This window comes from Diceros bicornis, chromosome 3, assembly GCF_020826845.1.
Source record: "Diceros bicornis minor isolate mBicDic1 chromosome 3, mDicBic1.mat.cur, whole genome shotgun sequence".
In the NCBI taxonomy this organism is placed as follows: domain Eukaryota; kingdom Metazoa; phylum Chordata; class Mammalia; order Perissodactyla; family Rhinocerotidae; genus Diceros; species Diceros bicornis.
The window spans coordinates 77267639-77287208 of record NC_080742.1 but is presented as its reverse complement, the minus strand read 5'-3'; the positions used below and the strand labels follow the sequence as shown (position 1 = coordinate 77287208).

The window sequence follows — 19570 nt, the reverse complement described above, 5'->3', positions numbered from 1 at the left end:
GCAACATTTTGCTAGGAGACAATAACATCCTGAAGAGCAGAGACCATGACTCTCCCACTCATTTCTGTATCTACGATGCCTAGTACAGAGCCTGGCATACTACATACAGTAGTTGCTCAATAAATAATTGCTATGTGCTAGGAGCTACTGAAAACCCTTTGCACATGTACATTCATCTTATCCTTTCACAAGGTTATGAGATAGATGCCATTATCTTCATTTTACAGAAGAGAAAACAGAAGCACAGAGAGGTTTAGTTACTTGCTCAAGGTCACAGAGTTAGAAAGCAGCAGAGCTGAGATTTGGAGCCACGTGGACTGATTTGAAAGATTGTGCTCTTACTCACCATGCTCTGCAGACTCCTGCAAGAAACAGCAAAAAGAAATAAAAATATCTTAGTCATGAAATTGAAAGAGACTCTGGATATCATTTAAATTCAACTCTTTGTTTTATCAGCTGAGGATTAGAGAGGGGAAGAGACTGGTCCAAGACCCTTGGCACTAGCCAGCTACTGGATTAGAACCCTAGATCTCTTGACTTTCAGTCCTTGGAGCTTTCTACTCTACCAGCTTGTCTTGGAAGAGAACAACCAGTGCCCTCCAGGGTTTGTAAACTGGCTTTTTCATAGCATCAGTGTCCACTAGGGTTGAGAAACCAGTGGAAACTGGACCTCTTCTCTCCCTCCCCAACCCTCCCCAACCACCTTGCTCTGGCCAGCAGACTCAAGTTCTTCAGGCCTTGGCAACCCAGCCCAGCAGGAAGATGTTGAAGCTGCAGGTTCCAGGAGGTGGGCAGGAGGTGTCTCTGAAGGGAGCTGCCCAGGCCGGCCCTCAGGAACCAGGGCTCTGTCTGAGGCACTTGGCCCTCCGGGGCCCAGTTTGGGACATGTGGGTGTCCAGTGCGGACTTTCCGTTCTTGGATTGTGGCATAAATTCCCAGTTCTTTGGCAACCTGAATACTTCAAATTTTCAGGGTAATTTTTCTCCCAAGGCGATTGTTCTGGATCACTAACGTCTGACACATAAAATATCATTTTTGATTCAACGTATTTAAAACTCATTTTTCCCCTAGACAAGACAAATTGAATTTATGTCTTCCCGTATGGGGCTTTTCAAAAAGATTGGTGCCAGGATGCATTGGGTTTCCAGAGTGATGTCACTTGATTAGTCCTGACATTCTTTCTCCACTTATGGGGGTGGGTGGGTAATTGCAGATATTCCAACTGGGAGAAGGTGTGATTGAGTTTTTCTCCTATGGGGGAAAAACAAATCTTTTCAGATGGATGAGTTATTTTCCTCTGCTACCTGGAAGAACCTTCGAGAATAGAAGCCTCCCAGCAGCACACAGCCTGATCATCTAGGGAAGACTTTGCCCAGACTGGGGAGGGCAGGGTAAGCTGACTGGGCCCCTTCTCTTCTGGCCACACAGGCTTTAAGTCCTGTCCCATTCACCTCAGACAATGCTGGCAAGGTGCTCTGATCTGCCTGAACCCCGGTGTGGGGTCTGGGGCCAACACAGTAGGTTTTCCAGAGTGCCTCTGGGGCTAGGTCACTTCCCCTCCAGTCAGTCTGTCCTGCTGAGCTCTCAGGACTTCCACAATGAGGCCCAGGGACAGGGCTGGAAGGGCAGGGACAGGGCCCACTTTGTAGGGGGCGCCATTTACCTCATCACCCTGTGGTTTGCTCAGGACACAGGCAGAGTGTTTGCATGAGGGAAGATCCCTGGAGGTTTCTAGGGGCAGGACCAGGAATGGGGGGCGTCCCCAGTTTCACAGAGGCTCTTCCTCTCACAACAGAAGACACTGTCTCCTCTGGCCACCCTGGCTCGTTTCTTTTCTTTGGTAACGAGCAGAATTTGTGAGTTGCGTGGAAACCCAGGAGGACCGCCAGCTGTCTCTCTGACCAGGTTTTTCAGTGTGGAGGACGGACACAGAGGGAAAAGGAGGGAGGTGGGTGGGAGAGAGAGTCCTTGGAAGGGAACCCCCAGCATATCAGGCTGGAATTTCCACATGGGCTTGAGATTTCCCCAGCACTCCAGGCCTTACCAGACTTGTCCCCTCCCTCTCAGTGACCAAAGTCCCAGTCCCATCCATGCCCCAGCTACCAGCCCGTTTGAGGAGAGAAGGAGCTGGGGAGGGGCGGAGGAGTTACACAGCAGGGCTGAACCGCAGGTGTGAGCTCCTGGGTGCTTGTCCTGAGCCACGAACTGCTCTCCAGAGGGCCGGGCTGGGGCTGCGTGTCTTGAACCTGCCTGTGGGTGAGCCCAAGTGCCGACATGCTGGGCTGGGCTATAGTCATGGCTGTTGGTGGCTCCGTGGCCCTATGTTTGCATTTTGGTCCTTCTGAGCTACTGTAGTTTGCATACCACAAACTAAGTGTGGAGTTAACTCTGATTAGCTTTGCAGCAATAAAGTCTAATCTTGTTAAATAAACGAAACCTTGAATAAATGCCTGCTTATTCCTTGCCAATATTTTTCTGCTACCCAAGGCAACATCGCTCTGTAACCTTTAGCCAGTCACTTAACCTCTCTCTTTTTTCCGGTGAGGAAGATTGGCCCTGTGCTAACATCTGTTGCCAATCTTCCTCTTTTTGTTGAGGAAGATTGTTGCTGAGCTAACATCTGTGCCAGTCTTCCTGTATTTTTTGTATGTGGGATGCTGCCACAGCTTGGCTTGATGAGCAGTGTGTAGGTCTGTGCCTGGGATCCCAGCTGTGAACTCCAGGCTGCCGAAGCGGAGCTCACGAACATAACGACTACGCCACCGGGCCGGCCCCTCACTTAACCTCTCTGAGTCTATTTCCACATCTAAAGGAAATGAGTATAATACTGTACTCCTCCACCCTGGTTATTGTGGGGATCAAATATAATAATGTGTGTGAAAGTCCTTTCTAGATGGCAAGGTGCTATTCCACTGTAAGGGATCGTTGTGATCATCACACTTATTGAAAAGCACCCAGAACCGCCAGGCCTTACAATATAAAGTGTCAGCAGCATGAGCTCCATTATAAGGGAGGAAAAAAGGAAGCAATTTTCCCAACGGAACAGAGTGACCCCAGACAAAGCAGAGAGATCAATAAAATAACCCCAACAAAAGCAATGCCAATTTAGATGATTTCATATCAAGGCCCACTCCATTATGCCCAATAACAAAAATGTTCCCCATTCTTATCAGAAGACATTCTTAGACCCAAGGACAATTGCTCCACCCTCTTCTAAGCCTGGGGTCAAATGTTATTTTTTATTTGATGCTGTGTGGTTGAATTTAAGAGCCAGTCGGAGTTGGGTTTGGTTCTTAGTATAAAAAAAGTAAAAGGTCAAAGTGAGTCTCCTTTCTTCCCTCTCTTAGAAAGAAATCTAGGCTGGAACAAGGCTCTGTACAGCTGTCAGGAATCAGAGAGGCCAGGACAGAGAAGCTCAGAGCATTCCGGGAGGGCTCCTCTGTTGTTGCTGCCTTCCCAGAATCCATCCCTCCCTCTTTTTGATAATAGAACTCTCTTTTCCTTTGGGAAATTACCCCTTCCCCATTCTCATTCCAAGTGGGATTGATCCCTTCCCCAGTTTCTGGGATGACTCCAAGCTGACCAGTCAGAGTGCTGCATCCTCCTGGCCACAGTCACTGGTTCAGCAAGAGACATGTGATCTGAGCCAGGCCAATGAGAGTCAGCCCTGGGACTTTGGCTGGAACAATTAGGGACGAGAGGTTCTCTTTTCTAGGGAGTTGCCAAGCTGGAAAGTGGAAGCCTGGAGTTGGTGGTGGTCACCTTTGTCACCACCTAAGGATGATGCCAATGTTGAAGAAGCAGAGCTGAGAGATAGAGAATGATTCCTGTTGACATGGTTTGAGCACTGGTTCAACCACACAGGAAAGGCAAAGCAAGGCAGGGTAAGCAGGTTTAGGATTGGTTAGTTTGAATAATTTCAGGGGGCTCTGGGCTACAGAGACTGTTGAAGTGTCTGCTACCTGGCCCTGGGGTGATTAGGGCAGAGGGATAGTGGCCCTGGGTGTGAAAGCCCAATAGAGGAGGAGGTGGTTGGTGGTGTGGGCTCTGGGATGGTTGGTTTGCATTTGAAGGGCATGCTCCCTAGAGAGCTGTTTGCTATCTCTAGGAATTAGCTAACCCTGGGAGGGGCAGTCCCTCCAACATCAACAAGGCCCCAAGATGTCAAAGCATCAGTAAGTACAGAAAATTAGAAACATGCTTAATATAGCTGGGATGACCAGGGCCTCTCTGCACACGGCGGCTCATCCTCTTGGAGGCTAGTCTGGGCTTGCTCCATGATGGCCAAAGGCTTCCCAGCAGCAGGAGAGGACAAGCCTCGGAGTGCAAGCACTTTTCCAGCCTCTACTTGTGTATTGTTTGTCTTTGTTCCATGGGGCAAAGCACATCACATGGCCAAGCCCAGAATCAGTGCGGGCGGAGACTACCCAAGGGGGTGGACACCAGAAGGCATGACTGATAGCAGCCATCACTGCAGTAATTCACCCACAGCCCGACCATAGGGCAGCTCTAACTGTGAGATTAAGCCGAAGTTTGCCTTCTGCTAAATTCTACCTGTTGATCTCCAATCTTCCTCCCGGGCCCTCCACAGAACAAGGCTTTAGCAACCGTGTCTGATTTGGGATCATCTAAGTGGACAGACTGCTCAGAATTCCACCTCCTCTCATGGTTCTTCTTTTGCTCCTAAACTTATTGGTGCAAATGCAAAGTGTACATGCGGGTCCAGCTCTTGAAGTCAGACACCCATTCAGCCAACAAATACTTGTTTTGTACCTACTCTGTGCCAGGATCTGGCCAAGGTGCTGGAGATATGGTAGTAAACAAAACCAACCCAAAAACCACCCCTGCCTGTCAGGAGCTTACAATTGTGTGTGTGTGTGTGTTGGGGGGGGGGATAATAATAAACAAATGTATAAGTAAAATACATAGAAATGAGGGAGAGGGGATGGATGAAGAGAGTGAAGCGATGACTGTGATTTAAAGAGTTCTTCACCCAAGAAAAGTAGTGGGACAGGTGGCTAATGGAGGGAGCTTCAGGTGATGCTGATGGGGAAGGGAAGCAGAGCTGTGGGTGAACCCCAGAGACATCTGTGCACACATCTACTTACATTGTGTGTGTGTGTGTGCGCGTGTGTACAACCAACCCAGCCTGTAAGCTCCTCAACATTAGGACAGTGACATGGCCAGCAAGTGTTTTTCCTGACTGCTGTCCCTCCGATGGGGAGAGGTGGGCATGGGATGGCAAACAGAAGATAGTTGGAAATCTGTTTGTGTGTGTCTGGGGCAGGGATCGGGTGGGTAAAGAGAGATGCATGTATATATCCAGCCTGGGTGTTGCAAATCCGAAGGGTCAGGTTCTAATCCTCAGATGTGAGTCTTTGGGCAAGTCTTGTACGACCTCTTAGCCTACATGGAATAAATAAGGAACCCCCTGCCATGCTCCCCCAAGGATAGCAAGGGTCATAAATCCTTCCATCCTGAAGTACAGAGGGGGTTCCTGGACCGTTTCTGCAATCTCCAAATAATTACTGGACTGTAAAGACCAGTTCCAGGTTTTGAGTCAGATGCAAAGTCCAAGCCCAAGGGAGGAAGGGAGAGGGGACTTCCCCTTCCGCGACTGTCTCGGGGCTGGCGGGGTGGGAGGAAGGCCCTGCTTCCTATGACTCACGCTGCACCTGTTGGTTCTCCCTCAGATAAATACACACATTTTATAACAGAAAAGGGGAAGCTGTGAGAGTTAGCATGTCCTCAGGAATTATGGCAAAGAAAAAGGGTGAGATAGTCGAGACAACTTCAGGGTTGGTTTTCTGATCCGTGACATTTCTTGGGGACATCTGCCTGAGATGAAACACTGGCCTTCAAGAGGAAGGCCCAGTCTGAGGGTCAGCAGCATTCAGTGCTGAGAAGGGGGAAACCTCATGCACCTTCTGAGCAGTTTCCTTGGCCCCATTCTGCACTCTCTGAACCTCCTGGAGCTTATGTAGAGCGTGTGTGGGTGGGTGAGTGGGGGTGAATGGTGGTCTGCTCCTGCACTGAGAGGGGTCTGAAGTAAGCCAGTAGAGAAATGGGATGGGCCTGCCCTTGGCTGGGGCCAGATCCAGAGCCCCAGGGCCAAAGTTTTAAAGGTAGGGATGCAGTACTTTCTTTTTTTATTTAACTTAAGTGGGACAAAGAGACAGGAGTCTCGTTTTCCTTCACAAATGGTCTGAGGGCTTCTTTCCCTATACAGTATATTTAATATGGAGGGATAACTGCAAAGTGGGGACACCACGATTTCCCTTGGGGAGGGAAGGGGAGTTTCAGGCACCCGGAGCCAGTCGAGGCCCAGCAGGGATGGGGCAGAGCTGGAGGGCCTGATTTCCGCTCCTCTGCTTTTTCCTCAGAGCATTGAGACTTGCCTTTCCAGTATCTTGCAGCTGGCTCCTACCTCTCTCTGCTTGTTTAATTTGCTAAATCTCTGTTTAGTTCACTGTTTCATGCCCACACCGACAGTCGGTCATGCCCCCCACAGCCCTGGGACATCTGCCAGGAGTGAAATCAAATGTGAAGTTAAATACAGCTCGGCTCCACGTCGTGTTCTCCTTCCCCCTCTTCCCTGCACCCTCCTCCTTCCTGCCCGAAAACACAGAGTGCCCGGGCAGTGGACAAACCTCCCCCAAAAATGTCTATTTTGGAAATTTCACCCAAAAGTAGAGGGCCTGGCATAGTGAACTCTTGTGTACCTCTCACCCAGCTTTAACAATTATCACCATTTTGCTGAACTTATTTATCTAGACTCATACATATATATTTTTATTAAAAAAATATTTTTCCTGAAGTGTTTTAAGATAAATCCCAAATATCATTGCATTTCACCCTAAACTACTTCGGTTTGAATCTCTAATGAATAAGGAAGCATTTAAAAATAATCACCATGCCATCATCACAGCTAATAAAATTAACAATAATTCCTTACCATAATCTAAAACAGAATCCATATTCAAATTTCCATCGTTGTCTTAAAGCTGTCTTTCACAGTTGGTGTGGACCTATATCTTTGAACCCAAAAAGAAGTTGGCCAAGCAAGTTAAGGGTGAACAGAATTCTAATAAGAAGGTTAACCTTCAATGGTTAGGACTGTTTTCAGGCTTTTTGCAGAATTTGCTTACATGTAAATAATGGGCTTGTTATACAAGAGTCTTAATTCCTTTGGTCCCCAAATAGGAACAGAGGGCCTGCATTGTGGCAGACACTACTAGCCGGGCACTGGGTGAGGTATCCCTGCCGCAGAGGCTCACAGCCCAGGGTGGCAGGGGTGTGGTGGTGGAACCCCGATGGAAATGATCCCCTGTGCGCTAGTGTACAGGATTGAGCGGGGGCTGTGGGTGCTCAGGGAAGGAAAAAAATGGCAATGTTAGGTCTTATTATTGTAAAAAGACATTTTATACAGAAAACATTCAATAATTGTGTCTCCTTTGATTTGGCCTGATCTTTCTTCCAATCAGTTATCATAAGTTGATGCCATGGATCCATTGTTCATGTTCCCCAAATTCATGTGTTCAATCCTAACATCCAGTGTGATGGTATTTGGAGGTGGGCCTTTGGGAGGTGATTAGGTGATGAGGATGGAGCCCTCATGAGTGGGATTAGTGCCCTTGTAAAAGAGACCCAGAGAGCTACCTCGCCCCTTCCACTATGTGAGAACACAGCAAAAGATGTGGTCTCTGAACCAGGAGGTGGGTCCTCATCAGACACAGAATCGGCTGGCACCTTGATCTTGGATTTCCAGCCTCCAGAACTGTGAGAAGTAAATTTCTGTTGTTTATAAGCCACCCAGTCAATGGCTTTCTGTTATAGCAGCCCAAACGGGCTAAGACAGGTGATGTTTAACTCTCTCTATATTTCTTCTCTTTTCATTCCCCTGTTTCCTTTTCTTTCTTCCTCCCTCCCTCCCTCCCTTTCTCGCTCTCTCTTTATTTTCCTTACTAATCTTATAATTCTTCCATCTTAGTAGATTCTTCCTCCTGTCCTTGCTCTCTTTCCCACGTCAAGCTTTCCACAAAGGATTCCCTTCTTCCTGAGGACCCCTCTCTTCCTTCCTCTCTTAGGCCTTGTTCCTTAGGACGGCCCAGGGGTTCTCTGAGTTCTGCTGTGTGGTTCCTGCACCTCTCCAGAACCTTGCTTCACAGTTGTCCCAGCATCCAAAGCCATCTCCATTTGCTTTGCAGTTGTCTTACTTGAGTTCCTCCAAGAGCAGCGCCTGAGACAGGGTTCTGGTGCAGGAGGTGTCTTTGGGAGGTGACCCTAGGAGGCAGGAGTGAGGAGCAGGGACAGTGAGATGGGAAAGGAGGAAAAGCCGGTCGAGAGTGTCTTATTGATGTGGTGACTGGTGAGGGCAACCACGGCTCAATTCATGTAGGGCACAGAATAGCCCCTGTGGGGGGTGGGAGACTGGGGCATTTATCCACAGACTCCCACTCCCTACTGGTTGAAACTTGCTCCTCTGGGGCCTTCACTCTCCCCCTCACTTTTGGGCTGCCCTGTGTGGGCTGTGAGGGCTCCCTAAGGCATCAAAGTGGAGAGATGGGGGGAATGCTGTGCAAGGGAACTGCACATCACAGCTGCAGCTGATCTCAGAGGTGGGCCAAGGGCCTCAAAATCATCTGCTACAGCAATTCTCATTCCTTTTACTTCCCTGACTCATTATTTCTAATAACAACAGCATGATTTATTGAGTGCTTTTTATATATCAGTCATTGGGCTAGTAGCTTCCCAAACATTTACTCATCTAATCTTCTAAAGACCCCATGAGGACAGTGCTATTATACTCCCATTGTACAGATGACAAACTGAGGCTAAGAGAGGTTAAGTAACTTGTCTAGGTGTTATGCATCCTCTAGGCTGGGAGCTGGGGTTGAGATGAGGGCTGGGCATGGGGGCTCCATTACCTTCTTTACATCCTTGATTCTACCATCCTTGGTTTTGAGATTATGAGTTCCCAGGGTGAGGACCCCTTGGGGCTGAGGATGACAATGTACCAGTGAACTTAACCAGGCGGATTTGTGTGGTCAGGCATCACTAGACTTAGATTCTGATGTCAAAAGCCTGGAATAAATTGCTCTAAATTCGTTTTGGAAAAATGAGGTGTCATTTTTTTTTTGGTTGTGTGTTGCTGTGCAGCAAGCTTCTGGGGTGGGGTCTTCTGAAAGGTCCTGCTGGGTTGACCTGACATTTTTCTCACTAGACTCTGCAAAAGTCCTGCCTTTGGAGGTTGAACATGGCCAGACACTGCCCCCAGACTCTGCCAGCTATTTGGCACATGTGAGCTGCTGCCTCAGGGGAGCACAGGAGAACACCTGAAGGTGGAAAAGGATCTGGAAGGACAACTTGAAGAACACGCCCTTCACGCTGACCCTGGGAGTCACCTCACAGAGGAGGGAATGACATCTCCAAGCCTCTGCTCTGAGACGCCTCTTACTGTGGGCTGGCTTCCCGAGCCACTGTTGGAGGGGGTGCTTCGCAGGCTTGTAGACTGCTGAGAAACAAGACCACTCAGACAGTCCCAGATGGCTACCAAGGGGCAAACATATTGTCCCCAAGCCCCCATTACCCACCCTGGGCAAGCGGGACTGGGGTGGATCATGGCACCGCCAGGCTCTAAGTCCCTGGGGACGAGTGCAGAGGAAAGTGTTGTAAGAGATGGATCATGGCCTGGACTTCTCAGCAACATGGGCCAAAAATTTCTCTTTTTTATTTACTAAAAGTTGAGTTGCCTTGGGTTTCTGTCACTTGCAGCTAAAGGAATCTTGACTGGTACAGAGGCCAGCCACTTCCCCGAACCTACCACTTAGGCTGCTGCAGCCACATCTGATTGCCCTCCTTCTTCAGTTTCCTCTCATTCAGGAGCTCGGTCCCCCCTCACTCCCCCACCTAAGCTAGTATGTGGGAAAGCATCGGCCTCTGTCTTCCATACTGAGGGTGCGTTTGCACCCATGTGCTCCCTGGTCTGGGATCACTGACATTTCAAGCCTGTTGCTAATTGTGATGTGAAGGGAAAGAGGTTCTCTTACATCTTCTGTAGCCAGACACTGTATTGGGTCATTATCTCATCTAATCCCCAGAGCAATCAGCAACTTTTTGAGGGGACAGATGTCCTTGAAATCACCCATGGAAGAGATTGCCTTTGATGGGCCAGTCCCCTGAGTCCTCCCCCAGACTTGGGTTGAAACCACCAGGTCCTGACTGTCCTGCAGAGATGACTGTCTGTGCTCTGCGCCTGCAACAAGAAAAGTCCTGTCTTTTAGAGTCTATGCACCTGGTGGGGTCTGTTATTGGGCTGCACGCTTTTGTTTGTTTATTTGCTTGCTTGGGGTTATTTGTTGTTGTTTTTGTTCTTTAAATAATTTAGTGCTTCTCAAGGTTGATTTGCAGATCCACAGTGACTCTGGTGCAAAATGTCCTCATGTTGCCAGCTCTGTGCTTTGGGGGAATCCTTTAGCCTGGATAACTGGCGGCCAGCTGTGGCCAAGCCGGGGCAGAGCTGACCCCAGCAATGGAGGGAGGCCAGCCAGGCCTTGCCCTGTCACATACAAACAGCTCTTCTGAAGCCCCTCCACAAAAGGCGACAGAAAACAAAGGGGGTAAAGGTGATTTATTTGGATTCTTTTTAACAACAACAAAATTCTTTTTTAAGTTGCCACAAAAGACAATCATTTAAATTTTGTAGATTTCACACTCTGGGAATGAGCCATAGTGCCAGGTTTTGTGAGCAAAAGGCTTAAAACATGCCAGCCAGACTGGGTGGCCATGGTTATCTAGGTCATATTTTCCAGAGCAGGTCTGACTCTGCCCACCACAAGAGTCTCTGCTCTAGAACTTTCGAATCTTAACCCTTTCAATATCAAACTTCTTTGCTCCTCCAGTCCTCTTCAACACTTCTCTTTCCCTCCCATCGTTCCTTTCTGTGCCTTTCTTTGTGACCTGCTCCTCACACCTTCACCTTGGCGTCTCAGGACACCAAGGCTTCAAACAAAACAGCCTCCTCCCTCCAGGCAATTCACTTCCCTCACCTCCTGCAAAATAGGCCTTGAAATTCCTCTCTTCCTGAAAGCATTCCTGGTCTCCCCTGCCCAACCCTATTTGCACCTCCAGAGAGCATTACCTGGCTCAGGGAACACTCTGGGGGTCAGAGGACCTGGGTTCTAGTCCCTGTCCTGCCACCTGTCTGCTGTTATGGTCTTAGGTATTGTCTTATTTTTAAATTCTCAGCTATTCTGCTTCAAAGGCATGTGGCTAAATGGTAGAGGCTGACATGCCCTGAAAAGTAAAAATGCTACCAAGTGCAAGCAGGGTTAGCCTGTGGGCCCCTGGGCACTACCACCCGCAGCTCAGCATTTCCCACCTGCGGAAGATTGCACTGTATTTCAGCGGCTCAGTTCCCATGATGAAACAGTGAAACGGCAGCCTTTGCATGCTGGTGAGTGGGGTTTTTACCATCTGGAATGCAACGTCCCTGAGGGCAGGACTGGATTTTAATGTTTATTTGGTGAGCTGCTCTAGCCCATAGCACCAATTGAGGCTGAGCACAAAGTAGGCGCTCAGTTTTAAAGTTGATTGCTCTGATTCAAATTTCCTTGGACAGATCCACCACTCACAGTGTGATGGCTGCATCATGGGGGCAGGATGGTGGAAAATCCAACCTTCCTTGTTAGTCCTACTGAACATGACCTCCAGTGGGAAGGGTGAGTCTGGCCACCTGGTCTGGGGTCCTGGCACTCAGCAGTGCTGCCAGGTCTTGGGACTATCCGCTAAATCCCACAGACCTCCTGTGGATTTCGCCTTTCCACTGGAATAAAAATCTTCCCTGAATGAGCGGGGAACATAGCCATGCTTTGGGTGAGCCAGTCAGATGAGAACCACAATTGGGCATGCAAAGCCCAAAAGGGACACTGCCATGTTATAAACCCAGCGTGGGATCAAGCCTGGACCATTCAGAGGGCCACATCAAGGACCCCTGATCTGTCAATCACTGACTCCACTGCAGGACCCTCACTCTCTGATAAGAAAGACCACTCTCTAGCAGTCAGAGAGGGCCAGAGCTCACCACTGCCCCAACAAACAGTGGCATCAGCCCCACTCCTCCATGGGCAGCTGGCAAAACCCCACAACCCCCGTGAAGGAGTCACTTCCATCTACTTATTTTCAAGAAAACCACACTAAGTGGTTGCAGAAGATGAGAAAATGACTCCACCCCATCCAAAGAGCCCATCACACAAATGTTACTCAGAAAATACATTCTGGATCCTTCCTCCTCCATCAACACATTTCCTACCTCCAGGTGCACACAGCTATACTTGACAAAACTCATCTTCTTCTTTTTAAAATAACCTGGCCCTTGGAGATCCACTCAGGGCAATGCCATTGCAAACACTGTAGTTTAAAGTCACAGTAGAAACAAAGCCAGTTATGAGAGAACTTACTGGAGAGCCCTCAAGTCACTTGAAGTGGATTTGCCTTGGCCAGGCCTATTGATGGGACTGGTAACAGCACCCCAGGAGCATCCCTAGCCCTGGCCAACCCCAAAGAGCCTGGAAAAGGTAACGTTTGGCTTCAAATCCATCCAGAATAAAATGCATAATAAATAAATGTTTCCAACTTGTGTTGCTTGAGAGTTTCCAGCTAAGCGTGGATGTAGCCTTCATGGTGCTCCCCAGAGTTCTCAGACGGAACCTTGCTTGATCGTCCAAAGGCTCTGCAGCCCACCTCCTGAGATCATCCCAGGTCACACTGAAGCATGCAGTGAGAGGGGAGGTAGAACAGAGAGGAAGACTGGTGAGAATCCCAGATCCAGTCCACTGTTTGCTGGATGGGTGAGCATGGAATCAGGTATTTATATCTTTGGTTTCAAGCAACTTGCCTTGAAGTCTTATGCCTTTGGAAGGGCGGCTTAGAGGAGTGACAGAGAAACAGACTGGAGTCCTGGATGAAGGATGTCCACACGGGCTCTCTTCTCTTGGAGACACCTGGGAGCCCAGGTTTCTTCCTTTGACTTTGGTCCTTGGGGGAAGAGAGGCCTTCAGGACATCAGCACCCAGGGGTGAGGTCCAGCTGCTGCAGCATGTCCTGCAGAGACCCCTGCAGCCTGCTCAGGGCCACCACCTCTGTGGAGTAGAGGGAGGCTTCCAGGACACCGCCCAGGCTCACCAACGTCTCCAGGCCCCTAGCCTGAGGCAAGGGGCAGCTCTTGGAGGAGGCCAGCAGGTGGAGAAGGTCCCGGAGGTTCTCCAGGTCATTAGATATTTGGATCACATTTCTGGAAGGCAGACTCGTAAGGATCTGTTGGTAGATCGCCAATGTCTGGTCCATCTTGGACAAACTTAGGACAGGGTGAAGCCCAGGAATGAAGTCCAAACCAGTGACCCTCTGTTTGGAGGAGACTGACTGCTGTGCAGGAGGAAGAGGGAGAGCAAGAGCTTAGCGAGGCGGGAGAGAGTGAATTCTGCAAAGCCCTCAGTATTTCCCACGAGCACGGAGGCTCACTTTCTTGGTTGCCTCCTTTCCCTCTTTGGCACCATCCTGGCCTAGGCCTTACTTCTTATGCCCAGGTGGCTGCCAAGCCTCCAAGCTGGCCTCCTGGCCTTCTGTCTTCCCGTCTTTCCCAAACCACCCTGCCTCCCACCTCCAGACCAAACTTCTCAGGTCGTTTCCTTCTCCAAATGGCCTCTGCTATAGAACCAGCCAGAGCTCCCTATTTCTTACTTAGTTTAGTCTCTACCTCAGGCATCTGAAGTCCTCTATAGCGCCCCCTCCCCAGCCATCCTCGTTCCCTTCCACCCCCTGCGGACTCCTCCCTCCCAATCAGGATCTCCATGGAGTCTCACCCCCTTAGGGGTCAAGGCTGTCCCCCCAGCAAGTGCCCCACCTCACTCCTCTGCTCCAGTAACTCTGGTTACCAGGAGGGTAACTCCCCTTCCCCCCTGCCCGCAGCACTCACTCCCTGCACCACACAGGTTGGGATGCTCTGGATCTATCACGTGCAGCCTTTCGGATGACTATTTTTAAAGCAAGGAGACTTAAGGGTTTCTCTGTATGAAATTCCCAAGACTATCTAGCTCTGAGCTGTCCCTGCTTCTGGCCACCTAACTTCTTCCTGGCTGCACAAGGCCACTGTGAGTCATCCACAGTAGCCAGGAGATGTGGAAGTCTCCAGATTGCTCCATGCAGGGTGAACAAGCAGGCTTTTAAGGCTGGGGGCTACCAAAAAACACAACTGCAAACCTTTAATGAGGGCACACTCTCTTCTGATTCTGCAGGGTGGGGCGGGGGTGGTGGGAGGTGTTTTCACTTGCTTTATCTAATTTAATCTCATAGCAACCTTGTGAGGACCTTACGATAGTCTCAATATCTTGATGATGAAACCAGGGCTTAAAGACATTGAGGATCCAGCTTAAGGTTTTACAGACAGAGAACAGAAGTGTGAAGATTCACACTTAGTCTCCCTAATTCCAAATACAGAACTCACCTGGGAAACGGCTGAAGGTCTAGATCTGTCAGCCCCAGAGCAAAGACCCAGGGGGCATTGACAGCTGTTTGCAGATACACAGAAGGTTGTATGTGAAAGAGGGTAGACTTGCTTTTCTGTGTGGCCTGACAGGCAGGACTAGCAGTAATCGGGGAAGCGGCACAGGGCCAGAGTTCAGCTCAACCAGGAAGACCGCCTACTGATAAGCACGTTCTAGAGATGGGATAGGCCCAGAGAGGATGCTGCTGGGGGTCTGGTCACCTACCAATGGAACACAAGGACTTTTATGTATCCTCTGGTTCTAGGCACTAGGATTCAAGGAAGTGAATCCTGGGATTCAGGTCGGGGAGGAAGGAGAGTAAGGAGGTGGCGGGAGACAGAGGGGAGAGGAAGAAAAGAGGCAGCTGCTCATGCAGTAGGGAGAAGTCAAGGCCACCATGGCCCCTACATGTTGCTGCACAGGCCTCAGCTAACCTCTGAGGTCCTGGTGTCCCCGTGGGCCAGCCACAGTTCTACTTCATCTCCCCAGACCCTCCCTACCGTGTGTGAAATGTCATTGATCCTGGTGACAATCGTCTTGATGAGGGTTTTGGTGTCATCCTGGACTTTTTGGATGGGCACAGCTTCAATGTAGAACAGATAGGGCCAAAGCCACAGGAATTGGTACAGCGGTCCACAATGCATTTTCCTTCCAGAATGTGCTTCTTGGTCCTGAAAACAGAAGGAACTATACATTGAAAATTGCTGATATCTCAGAAAACACCCCTATGCCATGACCAACCACATTACCAGATGTGGATAAAAATGAGATTTCTTTCTGCCCTGGCTATCATCTCCTCAGAGTCAAAGACAATTCATTATCTAGAAATACATTAATGAAATGCATTCTCTTGGGGAGATGCAAGGCTTGATCAATAAAACCACGATGAGGTGTGCTGTAGACCACAAAGCAATAAGCCAGGGTGTGAGCAAAGGGACATTGTGATGATGAAGTGACGCACTGTGTGCTTTAAGGAGGAGAATGGGCTTTTAAGGTCTGGTTTGAATCCAGCCCTTTACTAGCTGCATGACTTTAGGCATATCACATAGCTGCTAAAAACTCTACCTTCCACCCCTGCAACATACCTATCTCCAGGCTTCTACGAGGATCAAATTAGATAATGCACGTGAAAGAGCTTGAGAGGTGTTGTGAGACATACTCTATCACCACCCTCTTGTTAGAGATTATGTTACTTGTCCTCTCCATTACTCTCCCACAGCAGCCTGCTGATATCTCCATGATGGCATTTATCATTGCCTTTATTACTTCCTTTCTCTCTCACCGGGAGTGTGAAGCCAACCAGTACTTATGGGAGATCTGATAATATGTCAGATGCAGTGCTAGGCACCAAGGACATAATAGTGAACAACAGATGTTCTTAAGTTGCTTACAATTTAATAGGAGAGAGAAACAGGTAAACAGGCCATTCCAATACAGGAAGAAAGAGCTTTGCAAGAAAGACAAGTACAGGATATCACGGGTGTACAAAGGGGGCTCCCTGGAAGAGGTGTCGCCTGAGCAGGGTATTAAATACCGAGTAGGGCCGGCTCCGTGGCTTAGAGGTTAAGTGCGCGTGATCTGCTGCTGGTGGCCCAGGTTCGATCCCGGGCGCGCACCGATGCACCGCTTCTCCGGCCATGCTGAGGCCGCGCCCCACATGCAGCAACTAGAAGGATGTGCAGCTATGACATACAACTATGTAGTGGGGCTTTGGGGGAAAAAATAAATTAATTAAATTAAAAAAAAAAAAATTAAATACCGAGTAGGAGTTAGTAAGAGTAGAAAGTGGTTGCCATGACGGCCAAGAAAGCAGCTGGTGCAAAGGCATGGAGGCAGGAGAGAATGTATAACATGTCACTCAGAATATTTGAAACTTCCAAAGTCATGGAACCATGAATTCTAACATTAATAATACGCAGATCCTTGATTAAGCAGCAAATTTTTAATGAGATTCATGAGGCAAAAAGTAATACAGTTAAACGTACACGAGTCTGTGGCCAATGATCCACGCTAAGTATGTGTGGATGGGCCTGAAGCAATAATCAAATGTAAGTAAATATTGGCATGAAGGTTCTGGAGATGGCAAAAAGCTAATCTCTGCTTTTTGTGTTTTACCTGATCTAGGTCTTGATAAAAATAGGTAATACATTTTCTGTCCATAGGTGGCAATAGTAGTATAATCCATATAATGGCAATATAATAGAAATAAGCAGTCTGCTTATATATTATTTATAATGCTTGATCAAAGGTATGATTTTTATCTGAATTTTATAGAAAGGGAAAAATGAGACTCAAGAAGATGTGTTAATTGCCCGAAGTCAAACGGGTGAGTGGTAGAGCCGGATTCACACCCAGACATCCCAGGGGTGAATCCTGGGATTCAGAAGGGCTAGGTTGCTTCCTACTTGCCCCCCTCCCCCCAGTTTCTCTGGCCTTTAAGGCAAAGCCCGAGTTACAAACCACTCCAATGCCCGACTGAGGGTACGTCTTGGGACCATGGCACTTGGGAACTAATACCTGCTCTAGGAGGAAGCTATGAGATGGCACCCCCATATCAACTTCAAATATGAAAAATACTAAGGAGTTTGGGAGGGGGCACTTCAGATGTTTTTGTGCTTGTTTTTTCTCTTAAAAGTTAAAACTCCCTCTATTAACTACTCATTACCTGAGTGAACATTTCCACCATGTGTTTGTGGAATGCAGTTAAATAGTGCTAACTCCCTAGTAGGATTCCATGAAACCCTAGCAAAGGTGGAAAGCATAGTGGTTAGGCCCCAAGGCTTCAGCAGCGGGCTCTGCCCTCATTAGCTGTGTCTCTGGGCAAGACACTTAACTTCCCTAAAGCATCTGTTCCCATCAGTAAAATGGAACTCATAACACCACCCGGCTCTAAAAAGTAAACGAGATGAACCAGTAGAGCCCCTGCCCATTGAGTGTGTGGGCCAAAGTGTGGAGGTAATGTCAGATTTTTTTTAGTTGTGTAATTACTGGGCAGGGCTTGAAACACTCAGGCAACACTACCTGTAGCCAACCCTGAATCTAGCATTTGGCCTTTTGCCTCTCCTGGACCATCTCAACAGGGTGCCTGGTATTTCTGGGCCTTCCTCCTGCAGCAAAAGCTTGAGCAATATCCTTTTCTAGGATTCATGAGTTAATGACACCCTCCTTCCTAAGAGAATTTATTACCAGGTTAACTCTGGTCATAGTCACTCTCACATAATGGCCACCCTGTAATACCTAAATGGAAAAACAGTTTTATAAGCCCCCTCTATCACCACTGATAATATGCTTCAGTGGATGCTGAAAATGAATTGCAGTTCCTTGAAACACGGGATTGAGAAGCTGCTGCTGTCTGCCTAAGAGGAGAGGCCAGGTTTAGGGGAGCCCCATGGGAGACTGCCGAGAGAACGTGTAACAGGTCCATCTGAGACAAAAGTGATGGAGACAACCTGGCCCACCAACACACACAACACATAACACACATGCTCACACAACACCCACATCATACATGCACATACACACACACACCAACACACCTAACCCTTTCAGTAGAGGCTGCCTGCTAGTTGTCCCCAATATGTATTCTTCCCAAGTAATAGAACATCCAAGTTCAGATAGGGATGTGGCCTCCAGAATAAATACTATATTTCCCAGTTTCTCCCAACTAGGTATGGCCACGTGACTAAATTCTAGCCAATTAAATAAAAGCAGAAGTGCCATGCGGCAGCTCTCATGTTGGATGACTTTGCCTCTTCCTTTTTCATCCCTTCCTCCATCCTGATGCCTGCGGTAGCCAGCATTCTGGCGCCATCTTGGATCATGAGGATGTGGGCCTCACCTTATGAATGGAAGAGTAAGGAGCTGGAGGAGCCCAGGTCCCAGAGGACTTCGTGGAGCCGAGATGCCATACTGGTCTGGACTGCCTATCTCTGGACTTGTGCTGTGTGTGTGAGAGACATAACCTCCGTCTTGACTAAGCCACTGTTATTTTGGGTCTCTGCTAAATGCAGGCAAACTTAATGCTAACCAATTTATACAGCCGGACACGGGCATCAGAAAAGAGTGATCATCAAGTCTTCCTTGGTTCACCTGAGTGTCAGTACCTGACGTGGCCTGGGCATGGCTGGAGAAGGTGGGCGGGATGACTGGTAAGAGCCAGGGTTTAGGGACCAGGGAGGAGGGATAATTCAAGACAGCAACTACAACTTCATTGAGCAGCACCTGGCACATGACAGTTACTACGTATTTGATGGCTAACAGCTAACATGTATTGATCGCCCACTGTGGGCCAAGTACAGAGATGAAAGAGACATGGAACCACAGGAAATTGGAAATCAGGAGTGAGGAGGGCTGGGCTGAAGACTGGTGGCTTTCCCAGGAAGCCCAGATAGAATACCACAGTATTTGACGTTGTCAGCTACTTATATATATTATTTGTTGAAAATAAGAGTAAAGAACAAAACCGTGCTCTTAAACAACTGATTTAAGAACTTACCTAGTTAACTACAATGCAAGGAAGAGCATTTAAACAGATAAAATAGGGGCCGGCCCTGTGGCTTAGCGGTTAAGTGCGTGCGCTCCACTGCTGGCGGCCCGGGTTCGGATCCCGGGCGCGCACTGACGCACCGCTTCTCCGGCCATGCTGAGGCTGCGTCCCACATACAGCAACTAGAAGGATGTGGAACTATGACATACAACTATCTACTGGGGCTTTGGGGGGAAAATAAATAAATAAAGTTTAAAAAAAAAACTGCTACAATTCAATAATAAAAAAAGGCAAACAATTCAGTTAAAAAAAACAGATAAAATGTCTTGGGTAACTCAGGGGAGAGAGTCGTGCATAAAATCATGAGTTCTAGAGTTTAGCAGAGCTATGTTTGAGGTGGAGTATAGGACTTTGGAAAGTTTGCTAACCTCTCTGAGACTCAGTTTTCTTAGCTGTAAAACAGGGATGATACAAATCATAATTTCCACCCACAGCTGTTAAGCGGATGAAATGAGATAATGCATGTGAAGTGCTAGCTCTGTGC

The 19570-nt window shown here is 48.4% G+C and overlaps 1 protein-coding gene across 1 annotated transcript; it reads right to left on the bottom strand.

Annotated features, from left to right (window-relative positions):
* Positions 1–13062: 13062 nt before the first annotated feature.
* Positions 13063–15184, bottom strand: LEP (leptin). Its single transcript, XM_058569258.1, has 2 exons — positions 15041–15184; positions 13063–13422 (listed from the first exon to the last, which is right to left on the bottom strand). Exons 1-2 carry the CDS (start codon positions 15182–15184, stop codon positions 13063–13065), a joined length of 504 nt encoding a protein of 167 aa, XP_058425241.1.
* Positions 15185–19570: the final 4386 nt, after the last annotated feature.

Bases quoted from the DNA above. Each gene is read 5' to 3' on its own strand.
- LEP (XM_058569258.1), bottom strand. From the start codon at position 15,184: ATGCATTGTGGACCGCTGTACCAATTCCTGTGGCTTTGGCCCTATCTG. The intron at 13,423-15,040 runs GTAGGGAGGGTC...CCTCCTGCACAG, and splicing joins TCAATGACATTTCACACACG to CAGTCAGTCTCCTCCAAACA.